This window comes from Maniola jurtina, chromosome 26 (genome assembly GCF_905333055.1).
Source record: "Maniola jurtina chromosome 26, ilManJurt1.1, whole genome shotgun sequence".
Classification (NCBI taxonomy): Eukaryota; Metazoa; Arthropoda; class Insecta; order Lepidoptera; family Nymphalidae; genus Maniola; species Maniola jurtina.
The window spans coordinates 7,528,850-7,554,117 of NC_060054.1; the positions used below are offsets into that span (position 1 = coordinate 7,528,850).

Here is a 25,268-nt window from a genome sequence, read left to right on the forward strand (position 1 = left end):
GCATGCCTCTACATCACCCCCCTACGGAGTGAAAAAGAAGAGAAGACAAAAAGATTAATAAATTATTTGGTATGCGGCTTGACAGGGTACGAGGAAGCGAACCCTAACCCTTCTTAAGACTGGCAGCTGCAAAGTGTGTTGTATATAAATTCTAGTTATAAATTTAAAAAAATATTAAATTTGAATTTACCGCTAAAAATAGTTAAAACTTTTTTTTTTTTCTCGACTGGCTATATAGTTAAAACTTTGTTATCTGTTTCAGGCGCTAGTATCGTGTGTCAATTTTGATAATTTGTTCCTAATGCACCTTATTCCGTTGCAATAATAGCTAAAATCGATTAAAATGAAAGTGAAAAATATCTGTGGCGCGTATCCGAACCGAATGCAGCCGTGATTTATTTTTTCAAGCGTCTACTTTTGTCTTTTGTTATTATTAAAATAACGCATAACCCTAAATTAATTAAAGTTTTGCATTTATTTTAGCAACAAAGCAATCAAATAAACTTCATTTCGATGTGAACATAGTGTTTTTCGTGATAATAAGGAATACTGCATCGAAATAACAGCGAAACTGTGAGTGGTTCATTCAATAACAATACGAAATTTTAATTTGTAAATTAAATTAGTTCAATGTACGTAAAACAATGTGTTGGTATTTGTAGAGTGTTGCTTAATTTTGCGGTTTCTTTCTATTACGTAGGAAAATACGCCATTTTGCTGTGTATTATATAGAAAAGAAAAGGTTTCGTAAAAGTTTTCATAAATAATTAGCAGGTATTGTAAGTTACTTAGTTCGTCATATTTGGTTTTCTATTATAACTGTATTTTGTGTGAATGGCCTGAATGATTGTTGAGACCCTAGTTAAGTAGTTATTGTGTGTACTTCGTAGTTTTCTCATGTACAACTTGTTCTATTTGGGTTAACAAAGTGAACAGATTTTGTTTGATGTATTTTTATGGCCAAAACTAAGTATTGATCAATATGGTTAATTGATAATATCACATACAAGTAATACTAAAATGTTCTATCATGGATATCAAGTCATCTTTTCAATCAATAATACTTAATTTTTCTATCATAATAAGAAGTAGTTTTTTATTCAATAATACTATCAATTTTTACCTACTTTCTTTGTGTTCGAAAGTCCTACAAATACGATGTTTTTGAAGATTTGTAGTAGATGCCTACCTGTTTAATCAGTATGTACATAAGATGTATTATTTTGTCCAAAATCTAATATTAATTGTAAAACTCATTTATTTGATCAAACTTTGAGCATTGCAGTCTAAGCCTTAATATGTTTTTACTGTAAAAGTACCATCTATCATGTAAAAGTATCATTCTATATGGGTTATGGGAGAAGGCTCAGAGTCACTCAGTGAGCGATAAAGAGAGCTATATCTCTACATGATCAAAAATGAGGAGATCCATAGGAGAACCAGAGTGGCTGACATAGCTTAGCAGGTTGGGAAACTGAAGTGGCAATGGACAGGGTCTCTTCTCATAATCACATTCTCAACCCAGAAAGAGAAGGGTCAAGCCGTAGTCCACAACGCTGGTCAATTGTGGATTTGCAGACTTTACGCACCTCTGCAAACATTGTGGAAAACTCTCACATATGTAGGGTTCCTCGTGAAGTTCTCCTTCACCATTAAAGCATATTTAATTTCTTAAAACACACAACTCTGAAAAGCTAGAGCTGTGTGCCAGGGATTGAACCCTGCACCCTCAAAATAAGAGCAAGTTTTAACCACTAGGCTATCACTGCTTTCAACTGCATTACATCTATAGGGCGTGAAAACAAAGTCCAATCAGAACATGCAGTGTATGATGGTGCATTGTACAAAAACAGATCTCAGCCGGGTTTGTGTACTCCTTAGTCTGTGACCTGCACACTTGGTGTGTAACCACCCGTGCCTCACAAAGTGTTTAATCTCTCTCCAGTAGTGTCTGATTTCTGACCCATCATACTTTGAATGAGAGGGAAAAAAGAGTTCACCTGTATGCACACACACAATATGTGCACTATAACATCTCCAACACTGTTGGCTCTCTATACATATTGCCTGGAATTTGGTTATTAGACATTATGTTGCAACTTCAGATTGAACTCCAATCCTTTTTTGCAATCACTATAATAATGATTTATATTTCTCCATTGCAGATGTTTTGCATCCAAGAAGCAGATTCACTCCATTCGGAGCCCTTCAGAACGTCCGACAAAGACCCTCTCAACCAATCAGACTCCAGCGATGACGAACCAACCTCAAAACGTCTCAAACTCACACCCGAATTCAACTTACAAGTGTATCAAATACCAGCGTTTTCCACACCAAAGTCCTTAACCATATTCCCAACCACCACAAATACGTTACCAAAATTTGTTAACAACCCGTTAAATCTAGCTAACCCATTAGCATTTGCAACAAATAACTTGCATACAAACAATATCGTTAAAAGTTTGCACAGTCGTTATTCGTTGCCTGCTAAGTTAACTATAACGCCTGTAACAAAACCAGTGGATGGAGAGGTAGTGAGATACAAGAAGAATGGAGAAATTGCTAAGAAGAGAGGTCCTCCCAAAGGTTACAAGCGCAAACCTAAAATACTGACACAGAGTTTCACCCAGGGAGCTGTATTACAGGTATTTACTTAGTCATACTATGTTTAGTTCCAGAATGCTAAAATAGGTGGCGCTGTAGATATTTACATCATACTAGAGAAGTATTTCAATACAAGGGGATTCCCGCGACTTCGTCCGCGTGGATGTAGGTTTTTGAAGATCCCTTGGGAACTGTTTGGTTTTCCTGGATAAAAAGTTGTCTACTAAAATTAGTTAAAATAACGTTAAAATAACAATAAGTAGTAAAAGTTAAAATAACATAGATGCAAGCTACCTCGGTACCTTTCATACAAATCGGTTGAGCGGATGGGTCTTTAGGAATCCCGTGGGAACTCTTTGATTTTCCGGGATAAAAATAGCCTATGTCCGTCCCCGGTATATAAGCTAACTCTGTACCTTTCGTCAGAATCGGTTAAACTGTTGGGCTGTGAAAAGGCAGCAGACAGACAGACACACTTTCGCATTTATAATATTAGTTTCAATATAATATGTAAGGTAAGGCTGAAAGAGATTCATCAACAGAGCTGTGTTCATTATTATCATTTCAACCCATCGCCGGGCCACTACTGAGAATGGGTCTCCACTCAGAATGGTTCAGGCCATAGTCTGCAAACCTAAACTTCTTACACAGAGTTACACCTAGGTGCTCATTCCATTTATTTATTTGTTCATAAAAGGGTTTTCCCACTTTGCAGCGAGTGTTCTCAGAATACTGTAGGAGCTCCCGCATACTCTGTTCATCATAGATGCAGCTCTCTTCCTCATAATGGCGTTATACTCAGCAAAGTTGTATCATTGGTTTCCAGGCCCAGAACACCATACTGACGAGTCTGCTGGCGGCCAACACCACCCTCACCACCGTCACCCTCCCCCCGCCGCCGCCCGAACCCCGCCCACAGCCCAAACTACCGCCAGGTAACATACACACAGGAAACAACATATACATACAAGGAACCAAAAGCTTAATTTGCTATAATCCCCCAAACCAAAGAAATCTGTATGGTGCAACTTGCAGCATGCGACATGCACTGCCTGCCCTCCCACTGATAAACATGCAGGAAAAGCCAGCCACCAAGCAAGCCACACGTACCACCACCACGCAGCACCACACTAATCCCAACACCACTCGATGCACGTTTCGCCCCGACACTGGAGCATCCTCAGGAGATTTAAACCTTACAATGCCTAATGCGAAATGTGCGTCGAGTGGTGTTGGGATTTGTGGTGGTGCGTGTGGCTTGCATGGTGGCTGGCTTTTCCTGCATGTTTATCAGTGGGAGGGCGGGCGATGCATGTCGCATGCTGCATGTTGCATCATATGTATATATGTACTAAAAATTATTTAGTAGTAGTAGTGAGAAAGCGAGAAGAACACATTTATAATGCTACCATATTATGTTCGGGCTGTGTTCCAGGGACGGAGCTGGTAGAGCTGCAGTTGGACCCCTCGGACTGGTTCCCGGCGGAGCCCTACAGGATGGTGTTCAGCCGGAAGAAGAACCCCAAGTGGAAGAGCTTCCCCTACCGATGTGAACACTGTTTTAAGGTAACTTTTTTATTCATTCACTAGATGAAAAGATTTCTGTGCAGGTACATCGACGAAAACACTTATAAAAATGGTATTATTGCACTTGTAAGTTGCGAAGAAAGGAGATTTTTTCAATGATATATTTTTCAAGTTTTCCTTGGTTTTTTTTTTAAATTCAGATACTGCAATCTCACCTGGTGGTAAGTGATGGTGCAGTCTAAGATGGAAGCGGGCTAACCTGGAAGGGGTATGGCAGTTTTTATCAAACCCATCCCCTTTGGTTTCTACACGACGTCGTATCGGAACGCTGAATCGCTTGGTGGCACGGCTTTACCGGTATGGTGGTAACTAGCCACAGCCGAAGCCTCCCATTTATAAAATTCCAAACTCTTGTCGGGAATCGAACCCGGTACCTCCCACTAATAAGACCACAGCGCTCACCACTGCGCCAGGGAGGTCGTCAAAAGTTAGTTTCTGCCCAGGGCTATCGCGTGGTGTCGACGCTGGTGAGCCACGCCGCGGAGCGCCACGGCAGCGTGCCCAAGGAGCTCGCGATCCCGTGCCCGTGCTGCCCGCACGTGTCGCTCCGCAGGAAACACCACAAGAAGCACCTGGAGCAGCACGAGAGCCGGAAACACAGGATATTCTGCGTCTACTGCTTGCCGCCAGGTTAGTGGTCAAATTTCTACCAATTTGGTAGGATTTGAAAATTTTCGGTTTGAATCTTAAGATGGTCGGTCGGTGAATATGAATAGTAGACTATTTTATAAATTGATTTATGAGTAGCGGGAAATTCCTTCGAATAATAGAAAATTACTACCATATGGTAGTTTTAGTTAGCTCTAATAGAAAAAGCTTCAAATTGAACTAGTAAAACCTTTACCAAACCTTGTTCTGTTTAAGAAATTAGTCAAAATAATGAGTTTGACATGAGTTACTCACAAATTAGTCGATACTATAACTAATTTCTTAAACTGGACCCTTTCAAGTAAAGATTTTTTTATAAATATGTGGAGATGATACTGCCATTGGCGCTACTAGAATGCCATAAGCCTACTTTGTCGTATTAGTTTACAAATTGCAAAATCCAAATTAAATTTGAATTGTACCATTGTACATGTACCTTGAGCGCAACACAATGGACGACAGCGTCATCTATCTTTGATTGTGAAAACTAAACTTAAATGTACTCACATGAACATAGCAGATTATACTCTCCGACCGACCTTGTATAGAAGTATAAAATGATTTTTCTTGTTTCCAGTGACCTCAACGGAGCCCTACGTGAAAGAATCCGAGAGGTTTCCGTTCGACAAGTTCCCGCAGTACTGGTACGCGTCGGAAGAGTCCCTCCGTCTGCACAAGAAGAGGAAACACCCCTACGCCGCCATGTTTAACTACAACTGGTTCTGCTCCTGGGCTGACTACGCGCCGAATAGCTAGTTACAAAAATCCCTACTGGTTTTGGTAGGATTTGTAAAAAAAAATGGTATTTTCCACTGTTATGGTAGAAATTCAATACTGACTGTACACTTTTTTACCATTGATAGACACAACTTATCAGAAATCTATCATAACTTAATTACCGTATTATTTTTTTAAATAACCGTAGTTTGATTGTCAAAACCTACGATAACTTTCATAACCTTGGTTTAAAATTATTTACTACTATTTTGTAAAAAAAAAAATAGACAAACTATGCAATGGTAGAAAATCATTATAATGGTAGAAAATAATAAAGATTACATCAAGTAGGTAAGTGTTTACGATCGTGGTAGGTTTTTCTACCATTAGAAATATTTTTGATAGGAAACCGGTACAAAGTGGTAGCTTTTTTGACAACTGTTTAAAATAAGAATCTTTAGTGTTAACTTGTACATAGTATCACAATAATTATTGTATTGCAAAAGTGAGATTAGATTAACCGCTGTATTACGGTACTGTTATAGCAATCTTAGCGACAATCGCAATCAATGATACTTTTCCAGTAATTGTTACAAACACAGAATTCTAAAGGTACGTAATAGAAATGGCACCTAAAACATTAGTGTCGTTGTGCTCTTGCACAGCGTACGCCAATTGTTAGCTATTCACATAATCATCATGATGATGGTTACTGGCCACTATGGAGCACGGGTCTGCCCTCAGAATGGGGGGGGGGGGGGGGGTGTTAGCATAGTTCGCCACGCCGGCCAAGTGCACATTGGCCGGCGTGATCTTCATACAGGCATAATTTTGAATTCTGTGTTCGTAATACAGTGGTATTTTTGATACAATATTTTTTAAGGCCAGTAGTTATAGATAATCAAAATGCCTGATAGTATTAGTATTTTTGGATGTAATTTATTATTATCCTGTAACAGGGAACATGCGTGTCATTTCAATTGGAATATTATTTTCGTTTTTTATAAATCGAAAAATCATACCCTAAACCATCTATTTTATATTTAAATTTATACTTTATAAATACATTAATATTGTAACAGTGAAAGAGTGTATCTGTCTGATATCTTTTTACGGCCAATCCGCTTAATATAATACATTTTCACGAATTATATACAGAATGTTACCAGAACGCTAGCAAGAAACCATTTGCCTCATCTTGTAGTATGTATTGTATAGCATTGTATTGTTGCATTGTATAGCGTGCAAAACTCGGGTCAATGCCCCACCTACGATGCGGCATTGACATCGAGTGACCTATTTACGGAACGTTCATTGACCTCTAGCGTCCGTCAGATGTTTTATTGTGAACTTTAAAAAAAAATACAGGATTTAAAAAATCGTAGTTTTTCTAATTTCGTTTTTGCTAACGTTCTGGTTACACCTGTATTGTTCTTTATGGTACGATAATGTAAATAATGATTTAAAATATAAGAAATGCATGCCTTTAACTTATCGTGTGGCAACACTCGCCTTCGCTAGTACTTATGATTAGATTAATGTTGCAATGTGAATAAATTTTCTACTAAATGGTAGAATTTCACACAGTATTTTGTAAGCGTGTATATTTTTGTATCCGAAAAGTAGTATTAAACGAAAACCAAGTGAATCGTGCCTTCATCGATTTTTTTCCAAATTTTTGACATTCCAATCGTTTTATTTTGGTTCAAAATTAACATACGTTTTGACACAACTGCCCAAACAAAGGAATGTGATGTTTTCAGGCTTCATGTATGGAATGTATGTGAGTTTATTTATACCACAATAACTCATAAATGCTTGAACAGATTCGGATGTTTGGGGTATCCTTAGAATCCTTGCATCATCCTGAGTGAAACTGGCTTAAGTTTTTGAAAAAAAGACTCAATATGGCGACTATGGTGCCATTTTGAAATGTGAAATTTACTTTTGAGTTAGTTTATTAGCAGAATAGTCGTTTTTTATTACAATTTGTTCACAACGATTATATTTGCAAAATTTTGTAACCAAAAATCTAGTTTTTTTAATGGTAATCGACCAAAATCTATGAAAATAAAGCATTTTTTACTTATTTATTATTTAAACACCTGTATACGTCCGAAAACTTTTCATGTCGAAATAATGCCGTATAAAAATTGGTAAGTATACGATGATAATATTGAATGCCAATTTTAGTAGATATTTTATAGATGTAAGCCATAGAGTATGATAAACAGACGTACAAATCAGTATACCAGTATTTTTATATGAATATTTGATGCATTTACTAAGATTGTACTTTGTAGCGTGAAATGACTACAGAAATAGCAGTTTAGTTTATGACAATTTTTTCAATCGTCAAATAAAATGGTACAACCATTTTTCTGAGCGAACTAAATTTTAGAGTATTCGCATCCCTTACTTACCAATGTAATAAGAAAAGGACAGACGAACCTAATTTAGTTTTGAGCTGTCAAACTTCATAACATTTGCTGTCAGTCGTGAGGCTATTGTTTTTTGTAGCGTGTTCTAAAATGTAGTCTTTAAATGTAAAATTTATGTTCTGTCTTTTTTTAGCAATATTAAAAAGAAAAAGATGCAAATACTCTAAATTTGGTTTAGAGAAAGATATCAGAATCGACGAAAATTGTCGAACGAACTGTCATATTGTAACTAACTGTAAACCAAATCCGTTCAGTATTATTTTTTAAGGCAACTTAAACTATGTAATTACTAATTTCCTTTAACTTAGAACCTTGGTACATAATTTCTTCAATGCATGCGGGTAGTCGAAAATTTCTTACTTTTATGTTAAGAAGCTGTTTTTTATGTCCGATAGTTGTAAGGCTTTGATCTCTGTATCATATCACAATATTTTTAATACTTTTCTACTTCAAATTACAGATGGCGTCGGGTAAATATACCTCTGGATGATATAAGAGGGCGATTTGTCTTTAGAGGAGCATGCGGCCTAGTTTATATCCTAGTGGTTGGGGTTCGATCCCAGACACGCACCTTTTAACGTTTGTTAACAATTAAACTCTCAGATAGTAAAATCAACCCGTATAATGCAATGTAAATCGGTCGGAGCGCAAACAGCAACTGAAGCTTGTCGTTCCACGCCACGTCCTCGCCCTAGCGCCATCTTTTTCGTCTCGATGGAGGGGGCTCTGACGTCACGACCACAGCATATCCACCAACACCAAGCAACACCGAACGTGAGAACGAGGTGTTGCCAACACGGCCATGCTGCATGGTGCCCGCCCCGGGCACCCCACGAGTCGGGATAAAATTACTGCAAAATAAACAACCGTTAACACCTGATTCACATTACCTACTTGTAAGGATCCTTCCTAACTTCCTAAGGAATATTGCCCATTCATTGTCACTTATCACTTCACAATCATACGACAGCTTGCAACTTAACAAGACACCTCCACTATGTACTCGTAAGATCCAGGAATATTGTCCATTCGTTATCACTCATCACAACAACAGCTTTCAATTTAAAGAACAAAACAACCGCATCTAAAGGGACTTTGCCACACTTAGGGGACCAGATTTGTCGTAGTTGAAAACCAACTGCACTTAAAGAGCGTTTCGCTCACTTAAATGCAGCAAGTTGGTCAAGACCACTTGCACTTAAAGAACATTTCGCTCACTTAAGCGTACCAAGTTGGTGAAGACCACTTGAAGATCACTTGCACTTAAAGAACATTTCGCTCACTTAAGTGTACCAAGTTCACCTTCAAGTTCCAAGCATCATAGAAGACCACTTGAAGACCACTTGCACTTAAAGAGCATTTCGCTCACTTAAGCGTACCAAGTTCGCCATCAAGTTCCAAGCATTATAGAAGACCACTTGAAGACTACTTGCACTTAAAGAGCATTTCGCTCTCTTAAGCGTACCAAGTTCGCCATCAAGGTCAAGCATCGTAGAAGATCACTTGAAGACCACTTGCACTTAAAGAGCATTTCACTCACTTAAGCGTACCAAGTTCGCCTTCAAGTTTAAGCATCGTATTCCAATGTGATATTTTATATTCATGGTACAATATTCCCAATTATCTTTCGAATATTTTATCAAAGTTCAAGCTTCGTATCCCAGTGTGATATCTTATATCCATGGTGCAATATTCCAACTAATTAATCTTCCAAAATTTTATCACGGCTCGCTGTATCAATTATGTTGCTATACATACTTAATTTTAAATAGATTACTCAACATAATACACAAGGTAGCCTTGCCAACATGGTTTTTAATACTCCATGAATATTCTTTAAAGAAGCAATGCATTAGCACTCACGATTAAAATCAGATCATACCTCTTTACTAAATCTCAAAATTCTTTACTAAATTCTGAACACATACTCAATGCCATAGCATCGTGCACCCACACAGTGCTCCGACACTATTCATCCACGTATGCAATCACCACATTATCTTTATCTACCGCGCATCCACGCAAGGGATCACCGGTGCCTAGTTCACCATAATACAAGGTATTTGATCTCATAAGAATCATATTTGATCTCATCCATTTTATTTTAACTATCAATGCTTTATTATTATAAACGGATCGTTTGATTGTAAAGCTGGTGCTATCAAAGTTAACTTTAAATAATTATTATCATACTAAAACTATCACTTTTTAAACTAATCAATATCTTAACTGCAGTTATATTAATGATTTCACTAGTTCACTGCATTATTAATTACGAGGGTTGGTCACCAAATATAATCTTATAACCCACAAACTATTTTAATTCATGAATTACTCTAGTATCAAACAATAATAATAATTGGTATTTCATATTCCATATATGCAAATATTAATTACGCTATCTCAAATAATTATAAGCTAATTAAAACTGATAAACAGAGAGTCATGGATTATGAGCGACACCGATGCATGCCACTGCCAAAACCAAGACTTTCTTTTTAACTCATTCATCTGTCCATTCACGCAAGGAATTCATCTACTGCCACTGTATGCTATCTAATATTTCTATTCGCAAAATATACTCTTACTGTCACTCTTTATTATTTTCGGCCTGTCCTGATTATAGCACAGAATTGCAGCTGAGAGCATAAAAATGTTGCATTTGTCTACCCTCTTATTGTAATCTTTTAAATGAGAATTTCTCAAGTTAATAATACCCACTTAGCTATCCGGACAAGAATATTTCTTTGTTCAACGCAAATGTGAAGCTTTTACCCACATTTGTAATATTAGGTATTAACTACCAACATAAATCATAGTTATTTTTTTTTAAAATATTATTCTAATTTGCATTATTAATGATATACTATGACTTTACAAACTAAATAAAGCTTCATTATCATATTATACACACCACAATCCGTAATTATTATTTGTTTTTGAAGCAGGTACCCAACAAATGCAACAAAACTTTTGAATTGAACAGACTACAGGCAATAGTTCTAACTCTGAAGAGAAATACCTATTACTTTCATCGTTACTAGTCTGTCTGTGTCTATTTTATTAAAATATAATGTACAATCCTTTTACCTTCGTTCTAGTTCAATCTAATCGACTTGTACATGTATACAAAACGGTTCTCTGTTTGGATGGACAAAAAATAGCTAAAATGCTTTCAGAGGTCAATGTGTATACGAGTCTACTATTACATTATTACATTACTTTTTTCGGGGATAAACCAAATCGGATCACTCTGTTACATTCCGTCCAAGCAAGTTATTACTCCCTAGTTCCCAATAGGTACATACCTATAACGTAAAAATAAATTCGCTTAACGCAATTGAATCAAAAGGAATGTTAACACATTTTGTTTTTTATTACCTTTTTGTATCAACAAAAAAATTCAGCTTTATCTTTAAATAGAAACCTTACGTAAAATTATTCATCTTGTATGCCAAAAGTACGCCCTAATATTATAACGATCTAGTCAAACATCATATTGTAATGCATGGTAAATTATTTTGACGATTCAAAAGCATTTGTAAAAGTTTACTTGAATTATTATATCATATTCTATTCTAGTCTAGTCTATTCTATTCTATTGTATATTGAATAGTATATCGAAAAGGGGATGCCTATGTCGATGAGCACGCAGAATATAAAAAAATAAAACTAAAACTTCATATGTAAATAATCTTTACTGTAATAATTTAAAGTTATTATCTATCTAATTAATTATTTACTTAGGTAGCACTAAGGTAAACCTGTCCAGTACTTATTTAAAACTGCGACAAAGCCTCTTTTTTAAATATTTACTGATTTAAATAACCTGTATAGCAATAATAATAGATGAAACAAAAGAAACAATATTTAAACAAAACTAAAAAAATGGCTAATCCAAAAATTTTACTACAGTGTGCATGAACTATTGAATGAATATACCTCAATAATATGATAATACGATATAAGAAGATTGTTATAACTTTGTTAACCACTTTTTATTTGTAAGTACTTTTTTTTAAAGTCTGATTAGTTATAATAGGACATAATTTGAAAACTCCCATAATCTTTATTTATATGTGACCTTTTTATTTTATTTTTATTTAATGACCATATAATTAATTCATAATTTTTGCTATTCATATTTCATATTTCATAAGAATTGTAATATTACCTTTGATTATTTACATATGTTTTACTTTGCAACGCCCCAACGGGGCTTCATGTTGTAATATTATGATATTTTTTTATTTATGATGTAAGACATGAATGCAAATAAAGAAAGAATAAAGAATTACCTCTATAAAGATACGAAAATTCTAAATATAAGTCACTCGTACGCGCTTCAAACTTGTATTCCTATCAGGAAAATAATAACAGGATATATACACTCCCAATTATGCTTTAAAAGAAGAACAATTACGAAAACTTCCCTAAAAACTAGTATTATAAACGTATGGATGTTATTACTTACCCACACAATTATTCAATGTAGATAATATGAAGTACTAAAATGGATACTTGATATCATGTGCGTAAGTACCTACCATTGTAAATGTAAATAGCTGTAATTCCTGAAATCTAAAAGACTGTTATGCTCTTTATTGATAAATAAATGTTTTTAAACTGAAATCCCCTTACTAACGAATTTGATATGCGCGGACAACTACTTCCAGTATCTATAAACGCCTCGTGACATGTATCAAAAATATACACTTTTTAACCCCATATATTATGTAACATTTACTTACAATTAGTATAATAACTTATTATTATAATATTAATATTGTCATTTAATTAAGAGACATGTTACCATAGAAATTAATTCACTTTTTGGTCTCATCAGGATTATTTGTACGGATTATTCCTGATGAGTATTAAATATTTTTGCATGCTTATGAAGTAGAATATGAAGGTCGCTACTTAGTTATAATTTTGAACTCAACAACTGATATTCAGCAAATAAATAAATTTCATTTCATTTCAGTATACGAGTTCGGGATTGGTTATCATGATTTATATCTCTGAGCTAACATTTCACTTGTGAAGTTTGACTAACCTAAGACATTCTTCGATTACTTTTACCACTACCACTATAACATTTTAACTTGTTCGTCACGTATACTACCCACATGTTTAATATTTTTATTATAAAAACTTCTATGTAAATAACTAGCTCAATCGTCACACGTTTTTAAATTATTATCTTCTAAGGACGTATATTACTGATGCTACTATAATAATTGACCCACTATAATTTAAATAATATTTTGTTCGAAAAAAAAGTTAAGACAAACGTGAGTTTAACATTTAGTTCCAAAATAAAATTCGAACAAACTAAAAATTAACCATTTTAAAAACGTATTCCTTTGAATTTGGAACCAAAAGACAATTTCGTTTACCGATCACTATTCCCACGAGGACCACTTATAGACTGTACGCAATATTAAATCGTGCCAGACTTTGCTGACACCTGATACCTTCAACTTAGTTTAGTAACGAATTATCTCACCTGACTATACAAAAGTTTGAGAATACGATTTAGTAATTTAAACCATATTCACTTAATCTTTAATAATTATTCAAAGTACTCACAGTTTCGGTATCTTTACGAGATACCTTATTACGTTTCCATCGCGGCCGACGGTGTCCTGGCACTTGAAGACCTCCAGGTGGAAAAGTACGTTTGCGTTTCGACCGATTTTTCCCCAAAGCGCAAGTTACTACACACTTCTGATGTTAACAATTAAACTCTCAGATAGTAAAATCAACCCGTATAATGCAATGTAAATCGGTCGGAGCGCAAACAGCAACTGAAGCTTGTCGTTCCACGCCACGTCCTCGCCCTAGCGCCATCTTTTTCGTCTCGATGGAGGGGGCTCTGACGTCACGACCACAGCATATCCACCAACACCAAGCAACACCGAACGTGAGAACGAGGTGTTGCCAACACGTTTCAGAGTTGTTAGCGTTTTAAGCAAATATTATAATTTTCCTTGCTTTAACGGTGAAGGAAAACATCCTGCATGCCTGAGAGTTCTGAAAAGGTGTGTGAAGCCTGCGAATCCAAACTTGACCAGACTATGGCCAAACAGACATTCTAAAAGCAGAGCCGTGCTCAGTAGTGAGTTTGAGTGAGTAGAGTAGAGAGAGCTATCAGTAGAGAGATTGCTAAGCAACGACGGATGGGTGACCGGCTTTGGAGGCCCGAAATTGACCTTTTCGTTTCCCCCGTGCCTCGCAGAGTTAGAAAGGTTAGAGAACAGAGCTATTTTTACCTGTCGTCTTACTGTAGTCATACGTATGTTTGTATGTAAACCGCACTGTATATTATTTAGATATGTTTTAATCTAAGTTTTATTTATGAAAGCTACGCAAGGTGCTCACGGTCGGTAAATATCGTGAGGTAGATCCACACCTGCGCACGCGCACGAACCGTGCACACAACGCGCATCCAACACCTATGGACGCGCCACTCTCTGTGGGCAAGTGTATGTCGCGAACGCGGATAATATCATATTTGTCAATCAATCAATCAGCCCGTTTGCGTCCACTGCTGGACATAGGCCTTCCCAAGAGCGCGCCACCACACACGATCCTCCGCCTTCCTCATCCACCCACTTCCCGCTATCTTCTTGAAGTCCTCAGTCCACTGGGTCGGAGGTCGTCCCACACTGCGCTTGCTGATACGCGGTCTCCACTCCAGAACATCATATTTGTACTCACTCCCAAACTCACGAACATGCATGCAAACCACACGTGGACATGTCCACATTATGTTTTTATGATACGCATTATGCGCACGGTTCGTGCGTGTGCGCGGGTGTGGATATGCTCTAATTTCGGTCTTAATAATCCACTATGTATTGCTAGGGTGCATACAGAAAAAGTTTATTGTTAGACAGTCTGACCCTTGCCTATAAAATATAATACAATCAATGCAAGGTTGAAATTTTTTTGGCCAGTATGTACAGGAAATTAATCTAAATCTATACTTATAATAAAACTGTGATTGGACGATTTCTGTACGTTAAATTTTGAAAATTTCAATCGGAGGAAACATTGTTATCTTCTAATATACTCATATAATTATATTATATCGCAAAACAATTTAATCTGAAGTTGCAACATGGTGGTTTTCGCAGGTCTAGACTAAGATTAAAAACTTATAACACCCCACTTTTTGGGTCGGGGGTTAAAAACACGAGCTCGGCTAAGCTTCAGTTTGGACTAACTACTTATTTTGTACGCACTATATTTTAGGTTGATTTCTCGATCGCTAAATAAACCTTAACACAGTTGTGAGTTTTTAACCCCCGAGTCAAAAACAGGGGTGTTATAAGTTTGACGTGTGTATCTGTGTATCTGTCTGTGGCATCGTAGCTCCTAAACTAATGAATCTTGGCTTGATCGAGAGTGTTCTTAGCTATAATCCAAGAAAATCGGTTCAGCTGTTTGAAAGTTATCAGCTCTTTTCTAGTTACTGTAACCTTCACTTGTCGGGGGTGTTAATTTACACTTGTATTGAGAAGAAACCAGCCCCTTAATTGTATGTATTTTTATTTTAACTTTATTTTAGTAAAATTGACTTGAGAAGCTACATTAACTTCATAGCTGTATTCAAATAGCATTTATAAAATCGTAATTTTGCCGCCCTTTTGCGGCGCCATTTTTTTAAACTTATTTTTTAATACTCTGTAGCAATGACGATCAATAAATGAATTTCGTAATGTTAAGAAGTTTTTTGTAAATAAACATTTTTGTACTATTTATGGTTTTTATTTTTAAACTAGCTGATGCCCGCAGCTTCGCCCGCGTGGATTGGTCAGATCCCCTGCAGCATCAGGATTGAGGAGTTGGACTCCAAATTTTTTATGAAACTATGTCGCAAAGTTCCTCTATCGATTAAAAAAGAAATGACGCAAATCGGTTCAGAAATCTCGGAGATTTCGGTGTACATAGGTAGAAAAACACAACTCCCTTTTTGAAAGTCGGTTAAAAAAGTAGCCTATGTTACGCCCTGGTCAATCCTCTACTTGCCTGTGAAAGTCCCGTCAAAATCGGTTCAGCCGTTCCAAAGATTAGCCTTTTCAAACAGATAGACAGACAAAAATTTTAAAAACGTGTGATTCAGTGTTGGTATCGTTCAAATAACCATATGAGCTTAATATGAGGTAGTTATTTCGAAATTACAGACAGACACTCCAATTTTATTTATTAGTATAGATGATGGTAATGCCTATTCCCATACGACAAACTCTGCAAAACTCTCCAAGTATTTTTCCCTAAAATAGATAAGAGCAAGCGCACACCACGGTTTTCTTCAAAATTGTTACTATAGACCAGAGGTTCCCAGACTTTTATTTCTCATTGTTAGACCACTTTCAAGATTTAACTGGTTGCGGTGGACCCTTTGCAATTACATTTTTACCATATTGCCAAAACTCAACAAAAAATGTGAAGATTAGGGCTAACTCTGTAGGTCTATGATCTAACTATGGAAGCCTTAAGTTTTTTCCCGCAAAATCTGAACTAATAGAACTAGGTAAGTACATAGAAGCGCGCGCACTCCGGAATTAATTCCGTACGGGATTTTGATTGATTTAACGAATTTTAAAAGGGGTAATAGAGAACCCTTCATCAATTCAATCTTTTTTTTATTCTCAGAGTGAGAAGGGTTTGGACCAAAGACGGGTAAAAAATCACCCTTAAAATATCGTGCGGTAACCGCCGCGCGCCTGACGTTCCCGCTTCGTATTCGCTTGGTCGCGCAGATTTGGATCATGCTCATTTAAGTATTCTATAGTTATAATTCTTATCCTATCAAAATTTCAACCGAAAAAATAACCAGTCGAATAGTCTAAACGAGGAACGACATTGGTCAAGTGTTTTTGACTTAAAAATTTTAGTAAATAGTTCTTTTGAGCAGAAAATATTTTAGTGATATCTGCTGAAAGTGGTTTTAAATCTGACCCACTTGACTTAACACAGTCTTATATCTGTCTTAGGGCCGGCGCACATATGGCGGAGCGCAGCGCAGAGCATTTTTCACAGTCAAAATATTATCGACGTTGTCCTCATTAAAATAATATCTAAAATCAATTGTGCATCGTGCGGATACTCGCGCAGTTACGCGCGTGCTCGCGCATTCTCTGGTACGAATTCACGTAATGTGTCACGCGATTAGAAAACTTCGCGGGCATGCTCTGCGCTGCGCTCTGCCATATGTGCGCCGGCCCTTATTCCTTTAGTGTTTTAAATGGGCTCAACCAGAAGACTAGGGACAGGACAGACATATTAAGACTGTGTGGAGTCGGAGTGCTCAGATTTCATTCTAGCCCACATACGACATAATCTTTGTATAGGTAGGTTCACCATTTAGGAATTTAATGAGGTTATTCCAGCTGACTGGAATTTCAGACATTTCTGACCAACGTCAGTGGTCGTCTTGTTTTTTTAGTTAAAACAGTTTTGACTGTTTGATTTCATATACCTAGCCTACATTATAATTGTAACTGCGATTGTTCTTAGTAAAATCTAGACCTTTTTGAACAACTTGACGGAGAGACCCGTTAATATTACCTGGGGATATTGATTTGACTACTTGTATTGTATGGCATAATATTATTGTAAATTCAACAGTTGAAAAGAGCAACCGCCGAGTTTCTTGCTGGTTCTTCTATGTAGGAACGCCATTCCGAACCAGTGGTAAATTATACTGACGATTCAAAAGCACTTGTAAAAGTTTACTTGAATAAAAATATATTCTATTCTATTCTATTCTATTGAGCTACAAGTTTGCCTACTTGATATAAATATGTTTAATTGAATTTACTGAGATCATTATTATTCAAGAGGGTGGGTAGGTAGAATGAATACAATAAAACACAAGTGTTTCGATAATAACCATTTTAATTCAAAACTTATCTAAACTCCCTTCTTATTTAAATCAAAGTGTATTAAATCAAAAATAAATTAACGACTAGATGACAACGATATACGCAGACCAAATGAAAACAAATAAAAAAATAATCAATACGTAAAACATAAAATTATCACAAATCAAAAAATTTTGATACACTCAAAATAAATACAAAAGTTCATTTTAAAAAAACTGACCAAAACCTACGTACATAAAAAATGACATATTTCATACTTTTGAAGTCAGTTTTTTTAAAAAGAATTAATGATTTTGGTTTTTAAACATCGTCGCTTTAATTTAATAATAAACTGGTCACACTGTTTTGGTATAAAAGTGCTCAAAGGTTACAAACCAGAGCCGTTATAAAAAAGGGCTTAAAACTATAGATAATTAAATAAATACATTTTAAACTACACATATTAACTTAATCGAGGCAACTTTGCTATGATCATAGACTTGATTAAAAATTCATTTTCCGTCCTTTTTTCGCAATATTAAAAAGAAAAAGATGCCGATACTCTAAATTTAGTTTAATTTAGTTTAGAAAAGGACATCAGAATTGACCTCAATTTTATGTTCTAATCATTTAGTTTTGATACCATTATAAATAATTAAAATAAGTGTTGTGCATTACTTAACTTTCAAAGTTACCTCGATTGAGTAAATATAATTATTTTTTAAATTAAGAATCCTACAGATTACAAATAATACAGATGCTTAAAATTAACAATTAAATAATTAATAATAAACAAAGTACAATACGAAACTGGCTGCAAAAGTTTGGTACAAAAAATTGGTAATCACTAATCATCTTAAAAATCTTCTAAAAAGGAATGATTAAAATAGAAAAATGCAATTTTAATATTAACCATTGGGCCACGACCTAATCGTATAAGCGGAGCCACAACAGTCAAAATTGTCGCTCAATGAAGCACTTTCCAGGGCGTGTTCCTTAAAAACCCCTCATAGATGGCGCTGTTCATTCCAAGGCGGCAGCAAAAGGATGCTGTTTTTTATTCGGAAAAATTAAAGTGCCTACGGAGTTTTAAGAACCTAAATCCAAGCGAAACGAAGTCACGGATACCATCTATGCTCCATCTCCGTGGAAAGAAGTTTATATCGCTCTCTGTTACGTAATATCATTAAAATGACAGACAAAAATTTCAGTAGGCGCTAACCATTTTGAGCCACCAACCAATCGCAAACATGTTTTCAAAAAATATTCGAAATTCAATTCGAAAACATAGTTTCGTTTGTGATTGGTTGGTGACGTAAAATGGTTAGCGCCCTCTGAATTTTTTTATATTATTTCTATTTTATCAATACATCTAATATCAAAACCAGGTAAAATCTAATATCGGGTGAGGTTTTCCAAACAACAAGTGACATTTTCCGCTGTGTTTCAAGTTTCTAAAGTCCAATTTAAAAAAATCCACGACTTTCCTTGGAATGTTATGAACAGCGCCATCTATGAGGCTTTTAAGGAACACGTCCTTTAAAGTTTGTCAATGACAAAGTCGTGCCCCAGCGCCGAGATATGTAAGAGTAAACTGATATGCATATCTATAAGGTCTAGAAACTAGATAGAAAGAAATGTTGAGCAATTATAAGGAATTGAGTTGAGTACATTAATACCTTAAATTCAAAATTGGTTACTAGGATAAATAGGTTACAATTATTGTGTTTATAGTATAGACTGAGCGAGTTACTAAATACGTACAAATTTCAAATTGCTTCAAATTAATAGATAAAAAAATTGCTACAAAGAAACTAACACTTACAAAAATTTTTTTCAAATATCCATGAAAATTGTTATTTAAAAAAATCGGTATAGGAAATAAAATAAAAATAAACAATTATTATGTTCTTGCCTTTCATAAAATGATGCAATAAAAAATATAATTATCCCCTATGTATTGGATATAATGTAAAAATCTGATTAAGTATATATATTTTATCTAAAAAAATATTTTATTTCGATGCAAGATATTTAGTCGTGGCAACACAGCGCCATAGCGCGTCAACTACGGGCCGAATCTCACTAAGTATCCGATCTTTTTCCAAAATATTGCATCATTTTTATATAGGCAAAAACTGTAAGTATTATATGAAATATTTATTCTCCTTTTTGATTTTTATAGTTTAAAAAAATAATTTCATAAAATTTCATTGATTCGATTAAAAAAAGATAAATTTCAGACTAGAGAAAATTTATAGACATTTTTTAAAGACAAAAAATACATTAAAATACAAAAATTGAAATCCTTTTTCTTTAAGGCTTAAAAATCAATAGTTTTTGATCAAAAATGTAATTCGCACAGTCCATAAGATACTATAAGTTTATAATTTATATTATGTTATACATTTGAAGGGTGAATCGTAAAAAAGACATTTGATAGGAACTCCCACTGTCTGGTAACATAGTGAAGTATGAGAAACAAGAATTTACTCATATATAATGTATTTATATATTTTTGTTTCTAGCGTCGTTTTGGAACGCTTTTTAACGTACCAGTACGTTTAAGACTTAGGGATTTTCTATGTACCTATTATAAAAGAGATACATAATATACAAACTAAATGTTTTTAACATTTTAAAATTACTTTTTTTTACGTCGTTGGTCACACTTCACGTCAAAGAAAAAAAAATACAATAAATTAATATTAAATGCATTATAAACTATCACCGAATAATAATTAATTCTTTAAGTGGACGTACATATTGTTTTGCAGCCTAATTTTATATACATATAGGATGGCTCGCAAGATATAAGACTGTCGAATGAAAAACGAAACTGTAAATTTAATTTTGAAAGACTATATTATGTCTTATCAATTCGTAACATTTCTATTTCTTAAGAAAAATTAAACAAAAATATACGAAATATGTAAAAAAATAGAACAATGAAGAAAACTCGATTTTATTTAAAAATTTGACATCACAAGTATGAAGCCCTTGATTGAAATGCATAGACAGACGTCTTCAAAATACCAGAAGTGGGGAAAAACCTTGTGATCCATCCTACAGGCTATAATATAATATTTCTACAGTACAGGTACCTAATCTTAGGAACCCTATTGCTATCTATAGCCTCGCGTCTTTTACACTTTCTGTCAAAATCACGTACAATTTTTTACAGATAAATAAAACGTCAAAATCAAGAACCTCGAGTGTAAATTTTGTTTAGAATCCATCAAAAATGTTGGCGCATATCTGTCAAATTCGAAGCGATTTGTCAACTTTAATACAAAGGTAGCCTTTAATTGAAAAAAATAAGAGAATGGTCAAATCAAGTCTTTCAGCTAACCCACAAATTGACAGATTTAATCCAGTTCTAATGTCGTGTTATTTCAACTTAAAAACATAAATTTAGTTTTTTTTTTAAACTCATAAAATATAAATAATAAACACCCCTAAGTGGGACACTTAAAAGCTCTGAAGATATTCAAAATTGACAGATTACAACCAACTTTAGTGAAGAATTTTGTCAACTTGAAAATTTCCCCTCGAGACACAATATAAACAAAATTATTATTTTGATACGTAAATGTCCTTTGATTATAATACTTTAGTCATTTATTCATTTCCCGATATAGAAAAATTACATTTTTTCTGTAAATACTACAATTAGGAGATAAATCAGAAAATCACACAGTAAAAATGTCATTTCGTAATTTAACATTAAAATCAGGACAATTTTCGGTTACAATAACTGTCAAACTACGCTTAGTATAATTAGTACATTGTTATTATATATTAAACATAAAATATGTTGCAATACACAATTATTGTTGCTAAAAGTCCTACATTTATTGTGTCAAACAGCCCAAATTATGCTGGAAACATACTACACTGCACGCTGCATTGCAACGAATTTTCAAAAAATCCGTTTGTTTTTTTATAGACTAGGGCTTTTTATGAGAGTGTTTTGACTTTAAGGTTTAAATTTTTTTTTTTTTTTCAAATAGGTACATTTTGCGAAATAGGCAGGATGATGATAATGAAAAATGCGTTGCTCGCGGCGCGTACTGTAGTATGCAACCATCTTTATCCGTTTACATTACTGTCAAAACTAAATTAAATGGTGGAGCCTTTTGTACAGTTTAATTAAATTAAAGTTAACTAAACGGTTAAAGTAAACTATTTATTATTAAGTTATTTACATTTTGGGACTTCTATTTAAATTATATTACTATTTTACGTCAAATTCCGTGTTTAAGAACGTATTTTTGGCATATTAATAATCTTAATCTATTAAGTTGTAACGATTTGGATAGTTCGCAACTTCTGAACGATGCAGGTTGTCACTGTCAAAATTGATATTGACACTTAGAGTATTTTTTTTTTTCAGTTGACTGTCAAAGTTACACCGAATTACAGAATATGAACAAACGTGTATATTAACCAGAAAATTGTCGACTGTCACTCTCAAAATCAAAACTGACAGCTCAAGAATCCACCATAATTCATTCACCCATTCAATTTTTAAACGTCATCTTAAACGTCAGTGTCAACTTTGACAGTGACAGCTCAACAATTGCGCGAAACCCAGTATTACCAATTTATAAACATAATTCCTGGGTAATTGACATTTGCAAAGTGCATTGTGCTGGTCTTAAAGTCACCAAACAAGAACGAAGAACAAAATTTCTCCACGAAACTATTGAAATTTTGAATGTTAGTGTCAGCTTTGACAGCGATTGCTCAAAAATTGCGTTATTCTCATCATTCCCAACTTGAAAACTTATTTCTGAACGACACTTAAAACGTCAATGTCAACTTTGACAGCACAAGAACCGCGCGAAACCCACTATTTTGGACCACATCTCAGGACTTATAAGTACGGATGACATCTTTAATCTGTGCCCTGCACAGGGGGCACTGGCCGCCCCCCTTCCCCCTCCACTGTTGGACTGCACATCTATAGCACATGCACATGTGTCCACACATATACAACACACTGTCTATGGGGTTCTCATAACATATGGTGCATTCTGTACCGGTGAGGTTCGTAGTTGTCCCTTCCCCGATGACGGTGTAGATGGGTTGGTTGTGATGGGATGTGGATGGGATGGGTCGGCTGGTGGATGGGTTGTTGGGGATCCTCTCCAGCCTCAAGGGTTCCCTCAAGGGTTGTTGGTTGGGCTCAGCGTGTCCGTTGGGCAGGGTGAGCTGCTCGTTGCAGGAGTTTTGGCTGGAGGAGGGACAGTGGTCGGGCCTGCGGTAGGCCTGCGCTGGACAGGAGACTGGCTGAGGAGGTAGCTGCTGGAGACCGGTCAGGCAGATTTGTGACGACGCCTGGATTGGCTGTGGAAGAAGAAATAAGACTGTTAATTGCATTCAAGATGAAGTTTTTGTCAGTAAAATTTGTTTAGAATTAATTGGTAGACTCCGATAAATGAAAGGAACAGATAAAGAAACGTAGCAGTTGACCTGACTCAAACTATTATAACTCCTAGAAATAATTTAAAATAGGCTTTCTTGAATATTTGTAAAAACTAAACAGACAGTCGGAAAAAGACAATTTTTATTATTTTTCTTTAGTTTCAATTCTGTTTCTTTAAAAATGATGTGTATTAATAAAAAGAAGTAATCTTTCTACAACTTCCTACCTACATAGGACAACCACCACCATGAACACCATGGACACCATGAAAATATGCTTAAGAAACCTGCATATTTCAGGAAAAGTTCAAAGATATATGTCAACATTCCAAATTTTCATATAGCCACTTATCAGTTCCCTTCCTATTTTTGCCCTAGAGTTGAAACGAAAGTCAAAGTTTCTAAACATCAAATGAATGGATATAAAAATTCACCTCAATATAGTGCGCGCTCGCCAAAGTCAATCCTTGTTGATGTGCCGTGTTCTGCTGCGCGCCTTGCGGAGGCAGGCTCACCACCAGCACCGTTCCGCCTCCTCCAGCGGCTAGCGGCGCTGCAGAACTGGCCAGCACCCGCAACTGCTGAGGAGGGGTCTGCGCTTGAAGCGCTTGAGAGCTCAGCATCCGCACCTTCTGAGTAGCACCATAGATATCCACAAACGCCCACAGCCTCAACGTATGATCCACGTGCATCACTGTGATCGGGTTCGACCCGTTTCTGCTCACACGCACTTCCCCATCCAGCGTCAAAGTCACAGCCAGTTCATCTCCCCTCCTCAATCCATTCGCAGCGTCTCGTCTAACCACCCAGTATTCCGGTCGGTCCAGCAATTGTTCTGCATCGTCAGGCAAATCGCACTGCCTTAACGTGGCTGGATCGCACGACGTTAAGCCGATAGCTAAACTACCCGCGTATGCGGTTTCCGTGGATAAGATCTGGACGACGATGGTCTGTCCCGGCCGCATCGGGCGAGCTGTGAACACGTATCCTTGACAGAATTCCGCTTCCGCTCTGGATGCTACACCTCTCTCGTTAACAAAGTTCACGTTGCGACCTCTAGTTCTGTGTAAGCTTAGGGGTACTAAAGGGTTCTGATATCTGGGTGGTGGTAGGGGATCTTCGACGCATAAGGACCTCATTCCACCGACTAATCTGTCTTCTTCTGCGACAGGGCTTTGCGTGCATCGTCTGACTTGGTTCGGGGCTCTCGGGTCAGCGAATTGTACCGCCGTGCAGTTGCCATAAACGTCCACTAGCGCCCATATGGGGCTGCGGGTGTCCACTCCGGTGAAGAACAAGCCTTTGTCTTCCCCGTTGATGCCGAAGTGGACATCGCCGGCTGAATTGACATAATAGTAGAGGATATTGTCTTTCTCGCAGAATCTCTCGCCGAGTGCTTTGGCCCAGTTCCCGGGTTTGTTGGTGAGGTCGGGGCAGGCGTACTTGGGGAGCGCGTGGGCGAGGCTCGTAGGGTCGTGGGTGGTGAAGCCGAAGCGGATGACGCCGCTCCAGCTGTTGGAAATTTCCACGAAACGGAGGCACACCTGGAATACAAACGGACTAATTAGATAATTGATTCCTAGTAGATTGCTAGGGAAATAGAGTGGGTGATGTTTCAGCGAATTTTTAATAAATGTGGGTTTCAAATTAGTTATATAATAACTAGCTGACTCTTCTTATTCTAAGAAGACAACCGTGCTCAGTAGTAGGCCGACATATTGATCTAAAAAAGATATGTAAGTAAGCCAGCCATAGACCACGTTCGAATTTCAACTCATACTTTGCACGTTAGCGAGCAAAATGACCACTTTCCACGCAGATTTCAAAGGGCAAAGGAATGTTTTCGGAGCGAGTGCGATGAAGGCCCACCTTCTCGTTGACGCGCACGGGGCGCGCGCTGAAGGCCACGCCCTTGCAGAAGGACTCGACGCGGCGCGCCGTGGCGCCGTCGCGCGACACGCGC

The 25,268-nt window shown here is 36.3% G+C and overlaps 2 protein-coding genes across 3 annotated transcripts in view; one reads left to right on the plus strand and one right to left on the minus strand.

The window, feature by feature from the left end:
• Positions 1-390: 390 nt before the first annotated feature.
• Positions 391-5,789, plus strand: LOC123878521. 2 transcript variants are annotated; one of them, XM_045925734.1, is made up of 6 exons: positions 391-573; positions 2,166-2,645; positions 3,431-3,539; positions 4,040-4,170; positions 4,635-4,821; positions 5,417-5,789. In XM_045925734.1, the coding sequence occupies exons 2-6, from the start codon at positions 2,166-2,168 to the stop codon at positions 5,593-5,595; spliced, it is 1,086 nt and encodes a 361-aa protein (XP_045781690.1). In that variant the 5' UTR covers positions 391-573; the 3' UTR covers positions 5,596-5,789. The 2 variants fall into 2 exon arrangements, with proteins under 2 accessions (XP_045781690.1, XP_045781691.1); XM_045925735.1 differs by lacking the exon at positions 391-573 and adding an exon at positions 658-774.
• A 12,102-nt stretch (positions 5,790-17,891) lies between these two features.
• The window catches only part of LOC123878530 (protein neuralized-like), a 54,208-nt gene continuing 46,831 nt past the window's right edge, over positions 17,892-25,268 (minus strand). The window contains exons 3-4 of the mRNA XM_045925749.1: positions 23,740-24,849; positions 17,892-23,227 (exon numbers count right to left, since the gene is read on the minus strand). Coding sequence (XP_045781705.1) covers positions 22,748-23,227; positions 23,740-24,849 — 1,590 coding nt within the window. The 3' untranslated portion in view covers positions 17,892-22,747. The remainder of the gene's footprint in view (positions 23,228-23,739; positions 24,850-25,268) is intronic.

What these genes read in the sequence shown, in the direction of transcription:
- LOC123878521 (XM_045925734.1), top strand. Translation starts at nt 2,166, where the DNA reads ATGTTTTGCATCCAAGAAGCAGATTCACTCCATTCGGAGCCCTTCAGA. An exon ending in CCCAGGGAGCTGTATTACAG is followed by an intron (nt 2,646 to 3,430) that starts GTATTTACTTAG and finishes ATTGGTTTCCAG; the next exon opens with GCCCAGAACACCATACTGAC. An exon ending in CGTCTACTGCTTGCCGCCAG is followed by an intron (nt 4,822 to 5,416) that starts GTTAGTGGTCAA and finishes TCTTGTTTCCAG; the next exon opens with TGACCTCAACGGAGCCCTAC.